Here is a 12,112-nt window from a genome sequence, read left to right on the forward strand (position 1 = left end):
GGATGGAACTAAGGTGTTGAACTCGCTGTTTCACTAACTCTTCAGGTTAGACTCCCTGGCTCAGGATCTGTGATGTGGGGAACCTGAAATCCAGGGTAGATGTCTGAGCTGTGTCCCGGCTCTGAGGGTCCGGCTGTGTGGGGCTGTGGACACCAGCACATGTGATATCTGCAAGGAACAGAGAGGGACACTCACTTGGAGAATGGGGAACTTCCTGTGGGATCTCTCTTTGGAGGAGGAGGACTCAAGAGTTTGACAGAGTGTCCTAGTTAGACTTAACTGTCATCTTGACAAACTCAAAGTCACCTGGGAGATAACTCTCAACTGAGTAAGTTGCTTTTCAACTCGCTGTGGACATGTCTGAGAGTGATGCAGGAGGCCCAGGCCACGGTGGGCAGCACCATCCCTAGCCAGATTCACCTTGGTTGTATAAGAGTGGTAGCTAAGCATGAGCAAGCAAATGGGCCTGCAAGCAGCATGTTTTTTCCTTGACTTCCTTCAGGGCTACACTATGACCCAGACCTGGACAGGAAATGCATGCTCTGCTCTCCTGAACTGCTTCTGTTCACAGTGTTTTCATCACAGTGAGAGAAAGAGACCTGGAGCAGTGTACAGGGAAGAGCAGTTGGCACTTCCATTTGAATCAGTGCTCTGTTCCCTGTCCTCAGTAGAAGACACTTCCACATCCAGTGGGCCAAGAGAAGGAGGGATTGAGACACCAGACATGGGCCAGTGAGTACAGGTGCACCCCCTTTCCATTACTGTCCTCTCGATTGAGTCTGAAGAGAAATGAACCATGACATCTTTTCATTGACATTTTGTGAGCGCAAGGCTCCTCCCAAGGGGTCTCATCCTATGGATGCACACTTCATCCAACTTTAGTCCAGGACTTGCCAGGGAGAACCTGGGAGCCTGTCTAGACCTACCCTACACTACATGGAAAAAGGAGTTCTGCAGAGCACAGTGAGCAGGTTGACAGGGCCTGCATCCCACCTGTGCAGAGGGGATCAGGGCAGGTCATATTTGTGGTGTTGAACCCCCTGCTGTAGCCCTAGGCATGAGACTTCAGTTCTCCCAGAGAACTCCAGGAAGTCCAGCAACTTATGTTGCTCACTCAACACTAGGACCATTGTTTCCTTGAGCTAGGAGACCTTGCCTAGGAGACTGCCTTCCATTCCTGTCCCCACTAACCTTGATCTCCCCTCCCCTAGACCTTGTTCTGTTTCTTGTGTCTGAGAAGAGCCCTCTCTTTCTGGAGAACCTGAAAGTTTTCTCCCCACTGGCATCTCCCATTGAAGAAGACAGGATTGCTGATGGGGAATCACCCAGAAAAGGGCAGAGCTGACTCAGGAAGACCAGAGAGAACTGTGCTCAGCCAACACACAGCACAGCCAACTCATAAGGCTGCAAGGTCCATGGGCACACAGGTCACCTCTTCCCTAACACCAAGAACATGAAATTCCTCACACAGCTGCTCCCGGGCCCCTGTCTTGGGTCAGGATCTTGACTGGTGACATTAGTGACACAGGGTTTATCTTCATCCCCCAATCATCACCTAACTGGTCTCTTCCAAACCTCACAGACATCTGTGTTACCTTCCTGCTGGGAAATCCCACCTTCCGAGAGCACTGAGGACACAGGGCAGACTGGGCGCTCAGCCGGGTCTGTGTGTCACAGGGACACGTAGGAAAGTTGGGGGTTCCCTCTTTGATGCTGACAGACTCATGTCCAGGAGTCAGCAGATGACAGCCCTTGGATGAGTCGTTGTTCTCTGAGGGCATGTCGATGTTTATCAGCCTTGTTGCTCAAGGTCTTGTTGGAGAAGAAACATAAAGGGAGAAAATGTGAGATACAGGGTAGCACTGAGAGTGGAAGTGACTGAGCAGTGCTGTGGTCACAGACCCCACCACCCAGAGCCTATAGGATTCTGTGAAGTGCTCCTGCCTGAGAGAACACTCAGCTCAGAAGGAGGAAGGACAGCAGAGGCCAGGTGCCTTGCAGGAGCTGAAGGTCTCCTCAGAGAAAGGCCAGTACAGTGAGAAGAGATATGGAGGTATCCTCTGAGCTTCTCAGCAATGGGTGTACCTCCTGGCAGAGGGTTCTGCTCACAGGTAAGTGTTCAAGCTATCTGATTGTGTGTGGAAAGGGAAACTCAGAAGCCCAAAGTGTTCTGTAGAGAAGATGTCTAGAGAAGACTTTGATATCTGTTTGTAGTCATGGTGCAGAAGGTGCAGTGAGGCACAGAGGCTCAGCAGCAGGACCCTCAGAGCAGACAGGAGCTGAGGATGGAAAGAAAAGCCTCAGCTGTCCCTGTTCAAAATCAGTCACATTGGCTGTCATGGCCATGGAAGACCGATGTTCCTAACCATGACAGGGTGACTCTCCAAGTAGAAATTAAACCTGGGAATGCCAGGGAGATGGCTCAGTGTGTGGAGACATGCCAGTCTGAATTCATTCCTCAGCTCTCACAGGCCAGATGGAGATACAGGCTCCTGCAGGATCTTCTCTGCCCTCCACACAGGTGTGTGCTATGCACCCACAATGTGCACAGTGAGAGAGGAGCCTTCCCAAACTTGTGCATCCAATACAGAATTATGAAATCACACTTGAAAGTAATGATTGCCATTTGTGCCAAACCTGGGACTATATAGATAAATCCATGGAGATTTATCTATAAATCCAATCTTTTCCTTTCCTTTCCTTTCCTTTCCTTTCCTTTCCTTTCCTTTCCTTTCCTTTCCTTTCCTTTCCTTTCCTTTCCTTTCCTTTCCTTTCCTTTCCTTTCCTTTCCTTTCCTTTCCTTTCCTTTCCTTTCCTTTCCTTTCCTTTCCTTTGATTTCTTCCCCTTCCTTTTCACCCCAATTATTTTCTGAGATCTTTTCAGGAACTAAACCTTCCAAAAAGACAATTCCAATCCCTGTCCAAATTGAGCCTTTTTCTAGTGGACCAGAAGTCAGAGTATCTATAGACGAAAGTCACTGGTTTAATGGAACCATAAATAGAACAGAAAACAATTCAGAAAGTGAGAACTGTGTGGAAGAGGAGGAGGAGGAGGGAGAGGAGGAGGGGAAGGAAGAAAAAGAGGAGGAGGAAGAGAAGGTGAGAGGGCCACTTCTCTTCACACCAGACTGTTTCTATGAAGAGTGATATGGAAACACCTGAGTAGAGGATTCCTCAGAGAGGAAATCATACCCACTGAAGCTCTGAGGGCGTGAGGGCACGATGCTCACCTCTATTATGGTCAAACCCTTACCCACAGGCCTAAGCTGAGGGATGCTCACACCTGCTCAGGATTGGTGGCTTCTCTCTTTTCCCTTCTAGCCTCCCTCTTAACCTGCTGGCTCTTGCCCATCACTGCTGGAGTCACCATCGAATCCGTACCACCCAAATTAGTTGAAGGAGAAAATGTTCTTCTACGAGTGGACAATCTGCCAGAGAATCTTCGAGTCTTTGTCTGGTATAGAGGGGTGACAGACATGAGCCTCGGAATTGCATTGTATTCACTTGACTATAGCACAAGTGTGACAGGACCTGAGCACAGTGGTAGAGAGACATTGTACAGCAACGGGTCCCTGTGGATCCAAAATGTCACCCGGGAAGACACAGGATATTACACTCTTCAAACCATAAGTAAAAATGGAGAACTGGTATCAAATACATCCACATTCCTTCATGTGTACTGTAAGTAATTCTTTGTGAAGTCTGGGTCCTGGGTTGGGTCCCTCCACTAGGCACACAGAAGTGTCAGGCCTGGCCTGTGTCTCCTTTCCCTCTGCATTGTGTCTCCATGTTGGGGCTTGAGCATTTAGTGCAGGACACACATGGTGGAGAACAATGTCAGGTGTGTAGAATCCCTCATTTGATTTTACCTTGGAGAAACCTAGATTCAGTGTGGGCAAGTCAGCCAAGGACATCAGCTTCTGTCTATTTCCTAGGGAAGGTCTCCTGCAACCACCAACACACAATGAGAAACACCCTTGTCAGAAACACACACACACACATACTGCAAAAACAAATAAAAAAACAAACAAACAAACAAACAAACAAACCAAACCCAAAAGTTAATGGAAGCCTTGAACACTGTATCCCCAAACATATGAAACTGTTAAATCTATGAGTAGGCATGGTCCTGAGAGATCATTAATTAATTAATTAATTAATTAAATCTTTCATTGGTTCCCTACAGATATCTGATGTGTTTTTAGGCAGCCTTTCTTTAAAAAAAAAAAAAAAAAAGACCACTACTGGGTCTCACAATTCTCTAGCCCTAGTGGACAGGAAGACAGACAAGTAAAGAAAGCTAGAAGGTGATCAGGTGTTGGAGGGAACCATTTAAGGAACAGAAACACAACAATAGAGTCAGAGAGTGAAGATAGGATGCTGGGGAAGGCGTCAGGAGGCAGCACTCCAACACCATCTACACTGAGTGTGAGCAGGGATCTGAGGGGAATGAAGGAGGGCCGTGTAGACAACCAAGGAGAGAGCACCATACAGAGGAAATGAGAAATGAGGGACACGGAGCACATGAAGGTAATGTGGTGACCTCCACCAAGTAGGGAAGGTGAGACCCTCACACATACACCTCAGCTGAGCTATGGACACAGCTGCTCAGGACACAGGGCACCATCTTAGTCAAACACAAAAATCCTAATATTGATGGATCTCTCTTCCCTTTTAGCCTCTCTTTTCATCTGTGAGCGTCCTACTACCCTTGTACCTCCCACTATTGAATTAGTGCCGGCCAGCGTTGCTGAAGGAGGAAGTGTTCTTTTCCTTGTTCACAATCTACCAGAGTATCTTATATCACTTACCTGGTACAAAGGAGCAATTGTGTTTAACAAGCTTGAGATTGCCCGATACAGAACAGCCAAGAATTCAAGTGTGCTTGGCCCTGCCCACAGCGGTAGAGAAACGGTGTTCAGCAATGGATCCCTGCTGCTCCAGAATGTCACCTGGAAAGACACTGGATTCTACACCCTACGAACTCTGAATAGATATCCGAGAATAGAATTAGCACACATTTACCTTCAGGTGGACAGTAAGTGATTCTCTGTGATCGTTCAGTGCTGGGTGAAGCTTCAACAGACAGGACTGTCACTCCTGTCATGTGACTACACTTTTATCCCCATGATGGGGTTTGACCACTGTGTGCAGGACACACATATAGAATGTAAACTCCCATGGGTCAGACTCTGTCTTCTGATTCCCCCTTGTATCTCAGAGGACCTAAGATTCCAGACTGCTCTGTTTGTTGAGGCTCTTGCAATGCACACGAGGAAATCGTGGAGTCTACAGAGTGGTGAGCACTGGGAAGCTCTGGCCCTGGTTGTCTGTCCCAGGCTTGACTAAAAATGTCCTGGGTTCCAATTGATCAGGACTTGACACTTATTCCTGCTCTGAGCAGACAGTGAACAATGATTTTTGGCTGTCTATATCAATTCTGTGTATTTATTATCTCTAAAAAGTAGTTTCATAGAAAAAAACAACAGAAAAAAATCAAAGAAACGCAGGGTATTGGTAGACAAAATGGAGGGTTGCTTGCTCCTGCCTGTCTCCTCACACTTTGCTCATCCTGGTCTTATAGCACATGGGACCATGAGCCCAGTGGTGGAAATGCTTACAGTGGACTGGTCCCTCCCACATCAATCACCACTTAAAAGATGTGCTATAGACCTGCCCAGTGGCCATTCTGGTATTTGTATTTTCAGTTGATGCTCCTGTTTCAAACGACTCTGGCTTGTGTCAAGTTGACATGAAGCCTGGCAGCATAATCCAGGGCCTGCTAAGAAGAGCAGCCTGCTCCAAGCCCTCACTCAGCCCTAGTCCTGGGTGCTGCAGGCAGAGCAGGAAGAACATGTAGAAAGTGAGGTCAGAAGCTGAGTGCAGGTACAAAGGAAATGAGAAAAGTCAGGAAGTGAATATGCAGGGTGTGCAGAGACCAAGGTCAGAGGGAGGCATCATCTCAGAGCACAGTGTGCATGAGTGTGTGCAGTGTCTGGCCCAGGGCAGTGAGGGGCAACCATGGAGACACTGAGGAGAGAGCTCCATGCAGAGGAAATGACAGATTCAATGGCACCGAGAAAATGGAGGCCATGAGCTGACTTCTACCAGGTGGGATAGATACACCCACAGGCCTGTTTAGGCTGAGTGAAGACTCCATCTGTTCAGCATGCAGGTCACCATCTTTCCACGGAGCACAATGAACCTATGTGATGATTTTTCTCCTTTCCCTTCCAGCCTCCCTTTCCTCGTGCTGTGACCCTCTTGACTCTTCCCAGCTCAGCATCGATCCAGTGCCACCGCATGCTGCTGAAGGGGGAAGTGTTCTTCTCCAGGTCCATAATCTGCCAGAAGATCTGCAAACCTTTTTGTGGTACAAAGGCGTGTATAGCACTATATTCTTTCAAATTGCAAAATATAGCATAGCAACGAAGTCCATCATCATGGGTTATGCACAGAGCAGAAGAGAGACAGTGTACACCAATGGATCCCTGCTGCTCCAGGATGTCACTGAGAAAGACTCTGGTGTGTACACACTAATAACAACAGACAGCAATATGAGAGTTGAAACAGCACACGTGCAAGTCAACGTCCACAGTAAGTGACTCTCTATGACTTCCCACTGCTGGGTGTGGCTTACCCTACTTCATAAGTGGACTCTGAGGAGTGGGCTGTACCTGCTGTCTCCCCCACTACATTGTGTCCACTCATTGGCATTTGGGCACTTACTGCAGGGCACACATGGGGTGGACTAACAGCATTAGATCAGAACCTGTCACCTGTCTTTTCATGCAGAGTTACCCATCCTGTGCTGGATAAACTCAGCCCAAGAATGTCAGACTCGGCCCTGACCCTTGGGCCTCTTACCATGCCCATATTCCTGATATATGATATCCGACACCTTGTGGGTGTCAGATAAGCCCTAGAGGAGGAAGCCATGGAGTCCCCACACAGAGAACCAGAGGCCTGGCTGCAAATCTCTGCGATGATTAGACTCCAGGTGAAACTGGGAAATGTTTTTGTCATTGGTTGGCTTTGGATACCAGTTAGAGCTGACGTGGTACAAGTCTGTCATAGCATGTGTCACCACCATCCAGGGCACAGAATGAGGGCAGAGCAGGTTGTTGCAGCCATGATGACCCACTGTGTACTTCTCTGCAATGCTTGCTGCCCCTGGTAGTGTCTCCTGCTCACTGGTGAGGAGGACAGTGCCTGACTGTGTGGGAGGAGGGGAGCTCAGAGACTTACTGGAATCTCCTAAGATGGAAGGATGAGAAAGGGTCGCTCAAGTTGACCTCTGACCTCCATCTAGGTGCTGTGACCTTTCCATAAGCATACACTCAGGATGGTGTACACCTGCACCTGTACACACAGCCATACTCATGTCTACTCCAGACACCTCCTTGTGGGCTGGAGGTTTAACCAGTGTCAGTAGCTCCAAATATGAGAATTTCATTAGCACCTGGACATGCAGGATCTTTGGACATCTGTCTATCTACCCACAGGCATCTGAGCCTATATAGGTACTGGACCTTCTCAAAATATCTAATTAGATGTTTTTCTAAGAAGGCTCTAAGTGTAATGGGCTGGAAGAGACCAGGAAGGCAATCTCAAAGTGATGTCAGGTGGTCACTGGACCAGAATGGAGGTTGGGATTTGAAAACACAAGGTTTCCAGAGGAAGAAGTAAGACACAGTTTACCTGCACCCCACATCTTCTGAAGGAGAACAGGCATGTGAGGACAGTGAGTGTGGAGACACGAGGACAGAGTTCCCTACAGAGAAAACAAGAAACATTCAGGTGTGCCGAGGGCATGGAGTTTGTTTGCTCAATCTCTCTGACTTGTGCAAACCCTCCCATCCACTTCCGCTGGGTGATGGATCTAAGCTTCTCTAGTCACATGACCCTGTCTTTTCACCAAAGACAAAGGTCTCAATATTGATGGGTTTGTCTCTTTCCCTTCTATCTTCCTTTTCAGTCTGTGTTACCCCTCCATCCATGGTCCAGCTCACTACTGAATCAGTAAGAGGAGCATTAGGAAGCCAAGGATCCAGACTCAACTCTAGTTTTCCCCAGACAGTTTCTCCTCAGGGCTAGCATTGGACTTCCTGTCAGAGCTGACAGGGAACAAAGCTTGGCTGAGTGTCCAAGTCCTACAGGGTGCAGGATCAGCTGTTTACTTCCATGACAGCTGCAGTCATGTGGGTCACCTGTGCACCTCCTTCTCCTGAGGTTCAATGGACAGGTGCCAGGACAGAAGCCAACTGTTCTGATGGACTTAGGAGACTCAGACGAAAATAATGTCCATAAGGGAAGGGACAGAGGTTCTCCTGGTACCTCCTTATTCTCAGGAATCCAGCCTAGGGTAAGTGGAACAGATGCTGCTGATGTGAGCAGCTCCCCATCCCCAGGTCAGAACATTGCTCATTCCTAATCTTAACTCATAGGCAGTGCAATGATCATGCACAGTTGTCCTAGTACAGGGAAACTGAGGCACATCAACCTCAGTGGCTGAATCAGGGTCATACAGTCCATGGGTTGCAGATGCAAAGCACAAGATATGACTGTAGTCACTGCTCCAATTTCTCCTCCCTGGAAGCTTTACTTATGCAAGCTTTTGAGCCTCTGGTTGATCTGTCTCAAGGACGACTATCATTTGGTCCTCTCCTCTGTTTCTTTGCAGAGCTTGCCACACAGCCTGTCATAAAAGTCACAGACAGCACAGTTCGAGTACAGGGCTCAGTGGTCTTCACTTGCTTCTCAGACAACACTGGGGGCTCCATCCGTTGGCTCCTCAACAATCAGCGTCTGCAGCTCACAGACAGGATGACCCTGTCCCCGTCAAAGTGCCAACTCTGGATACATACTGTGAGGAAGGAGGATGCTGGAGAGTACCAATGTGAGGTCTTCAACCCAGTCAGCTCAAAGATCAGTCTCCCAGTCATCCTGGCTGTGATGATCGAGTGACCCGTCCTCTCATGCTATAGCAGGGCGGGGCATTTCTGTATTGAGATGTCCACACCTACCCACCCCTGCCAGTTATAGATTTCCATTCATTCGCATGGCCATTTGGCCATCTCTCCCATCCCTCCCCACACCTGATCCTGAACCCCTCCATTTTCCCCCACATCCCCTCTCCTACCCAGTTCCATTCCTCCATCTGCCTTTTACTACTATTTTTCCCCTTCTACATGAGATTCAAGCATCCTCCCTCGGGCTTCCAACTTGTTTAGCTTTTTTGGATCTGTGTAGTGTAGTGTGTGTATCTTGTATTTTATGGCTAATATCCACTTATAAGTGAGTATATACCATGCATGCCATTTTGGAACTTGGTTACCTCACTCAGGATGGAACTCTCAAGTTCTATCCAAATTAATGATGCCTTCAAATTAATGATGTCTTTGTATTTAATAGTTGCATAATATCCATGGAGCATATGGCACCACATTGTCTGTGTCCATTCTTTCAAGCTGCTAGAAACCTCCACATACTGCTCTGCTCACTAATGGTGTACAATGCAGCCCAAGGAGAAAATGTTCTATTTCTTCTTAATGGACAGAGAGTTTCACGCCTTTACTGAAACAAATGAGGGAACTTATCTTAGCATTTTACTGCTGTGAAGAGACACCATGAACACTGCAAGTCTAGGAAAGGACAACATTCAATTGTGGCTGCTTATAGGTCAGATATTCAGTCTGTTATCATTCAGGCAGGAGCATGGCAGTATCCAGGCAGGCATGGTACAGCAAAGTTGAGAGTTCTACATCTTCATCTGAAGGCTTCTAGCAGAATCCTCACTTCCAGGCAGCTAGGGCTAGGGCGTTAAGTCCACACCCACAGTGACACACCTACTCCAACAAGGCCACATCTCCAATAGTGCCAATCCCTGGCCCAAGGGTATAGAAACCATCACCTTCCACTCCTTGTCCCCCATAGGCTTCGCCAAACTTATGAGTTTATGGGGGTGGTATGAAAACATAGCATAATAAAAGGTACATTAAGTCTACCTTCCAATGTTCCCATAGTCTATAGCACTCTGAACAATGTTAAAAGTCCACAGTTCAAAGTTTCTTCTGAGATTCATCCAATCACGTAAGTGTTATCCTCAAAGCAAGACAGGAAAGTAGATGGCCAGACTCCAAACTCTGCATCTCCATGTCTGATGTCAAAGCGGTTTTCTTATCTATACTCCTTTTTCATCTGTGTTTCTGCAACAAACTTCTTTCACCTGGGCTGGTTCCACTCCCTGTTAGAACCTTTCCTCAGCAGATAGCCAATGGATGTGACATCTCGAACATCTTGGGGTCTCCAAGGCAGCTTCAATGTTATAGCTTCTTGTTTCAATGTCTGGGATCCACACATGGTCTTCTGGGCTCCTCCAAAGGGCTGGCATTACTTCTCCAACGTTGTGCTCTGTAGCACTCTAAGCTCAGGCTGATCTACTCCACTGTCACTGCTCTTCTTGGTGATTGTCCCATGGTACTGTCATCTCCAATTCACTGAGGTTTTGCACTGCAAGTAGGCTTCATCAGTAGCCTCTCATAGGCTCTCTTCATTGTGCCAAGCCTCAAATCTTTTGCATGACCCCATCAGTTCTGGACTGTGGATTGCAACTGAGGCTGCACCTTCAGCATTGACCTTCCATGGCCTCTCACAGTGACAAGCCTTAGCTGGTCATCATGACCCTGTTGGACCCTAGGGGCCCAAGTGTTGAGAGCTCGACCCCCAGAAACACAACTCGATGACAGATTGCTGTAATGACAAGAGGTTTATTGTTCCAATGCTCGTGGGGTTGCTCAGCCTTGCAGGGAGAATCAACTCCAATTGCCAAAAGCACAGCCTTTTTAATACTCTTTTTAAGGGGGATTGCACAGCTATATTACTATTGGTTAGCAAAGCAACAGCATATTTTTAATTTTAGTGGTCAACTATTGATGTGGCAGAAAACTCTGTCAGCAAGGTCAAGGCAGTTTGTGGTTTACCTCGGAATTCAAACTGAGGCAGGGTAGGGGAGTTTTCCCAAGAACTGTTATTTTTGTTACGGCTTATTTTTGAGAACAGCTAATCTTGTTCTGGCAACTGTGGTCATCATGACCTCTAGATAGTCCCTTCAGATGGGGAAGGGGATGGGTGGTCTTGAACTTGTCTACATTGGTAGGGAAAGGGAAAATTCTTCCAGCAGCAGGGGGAAGGGAGAAGCTCTGCAAACAGCTCTGGTGCACACTAGCCAAGCTAAAAACTGTTTCTTCAACTCCTTCATGCCTTCAAACCAGTACCACCTGGGTGACTCTTACCTATTACCAATTACAGCTGCATCACAGGTACAACCTCTGCTATCTCTGGAACACCACTTCTTTGTGCTCTCAGAAAACACTTCCCTGAAGATATCACCTCAGTGATGCTGGTCTCTTCTTAATTACTGCTAAATTCTTAGATGCAGCTAATCAGCAACAAATGTCCCAGTAGTTCCTTCTATTTTTCACACTAAAGCCAGAGCCACATGGCAGAAGCTGCCATGTTCTTCTGCTTCCTGGGCCCCCCTTATTCTATTACCAGCTTTCTCTTTTCTGATTCCCTCTCTGCCTAAGCTTGGCTTTCCTGTCACTGGCTCTATAGATTGACCTTGAACTCAGAGATCTTCTTCTCCTGCAATGCTGTGACTAAAGGTGTGTACCACCATGCCAGGATTTAAGTTTTTCTTCACCTAGAACCTGCTTTTTCCTAGGCTGGCCTTGGATCAAACATCTGTTTGGCTTTGTATACTGGTATTAAAGGTGTTTACCACCATGCCTGAATCTAAATTTAGCTCGGTAGGATCTTGTCCCCAAATCCCTTAATCTGTTATCTACTAAAATATAGAATTCAATTCCATTTCACTTCCTGGTGCCCTTTTAATCCTTGAACCATATATTTCATAGTTTCCCTTTCTCAGCTTTCTATGCTTGTTTAAAATGATCTTCATGAGACTTAACTAGAGAACAAAGTCTATGATGGGCATTTCTGATTCTTCTTTTGTCAGTGCACTTAATCTGAGTCTCTTCACCTTAGCTTCAGGCAGACTCTTTAGACAAGGGCAAAAAGTAGCCATATTCTTCACCAATATACCACAAAA

At 47.1% G+C, this 12,112-nt stretch overlaps 1 protein-coding gene across 1 annotated transcript; it reads left to right on the plus strand.

Moving 5' to 3' along the window:
• The first annotated feature begins 2,047 nt into the window (after positions 1-2,047).
• LOC110298744 (pregnancy-specific glycoprotein 22-like) lies at positions 2,048-9,376 on the plus strand. Its single transcript, XM_021168164.2, has 5 exons — positions 2,048-2,111; positions 3,322-3,681; positions 4,679-5,038; positions 6,238-6,597; positions 8,684-9,376. The coding sequence occupies exons 1-5, from the start codon at positions 2,048-2,050 to the stop codon at positions 8,965-8,967; spliced, it is 1,428 nt and encodes a 475-aa protein (XP_021023823.2). The 3' UTR covers positions 8,968-9,376.
• The last annotated feature ends 2,736 nt before the right edge of the window (positions 9,377-12,112 follow it).

The sequence above is a fragment of the Mus caroli genome, unplaced genomic scaffold, assembly GCF_978045245.1.
Source record: "Mus caroli unplaced genomic scaffold, Mus_caroli_1 scaffold_8, whole genome shotgun sequence".
Taxonomy (NCBI): domain Eukaryota; kingdom Metazoa; phylum Chordata; class Mammalia; order Rodentia; family Muridae; genus Mus; species Mus caroli.

Excerpts from the sequence above, each read along its gene's own strand:
- LOC110298744 (XM_021168164.2), top strand. The coding sequence starts at position 2,048 with ATGGAGGTATCCTCTGAGCTTCTCAGCAATGGGTGTACCTCCTGGCAG. Across the intron at positions 2,112-3,321 it reads GCAGAGGGTTCTGCTCACAG|CCTCCCTCTTAACCTGCTGG; the intron begins GTAAGTGTTCAA and ends TTTCCCTTCTAG. Across the intron at positions 6,598-8,683 it reads CGTGCAAGTCAACGTCCACA|AGCTTGCCACACAGCCTGTC; the intron begins GTAAGTGACTCT and ends GTTTCTTTGCAG.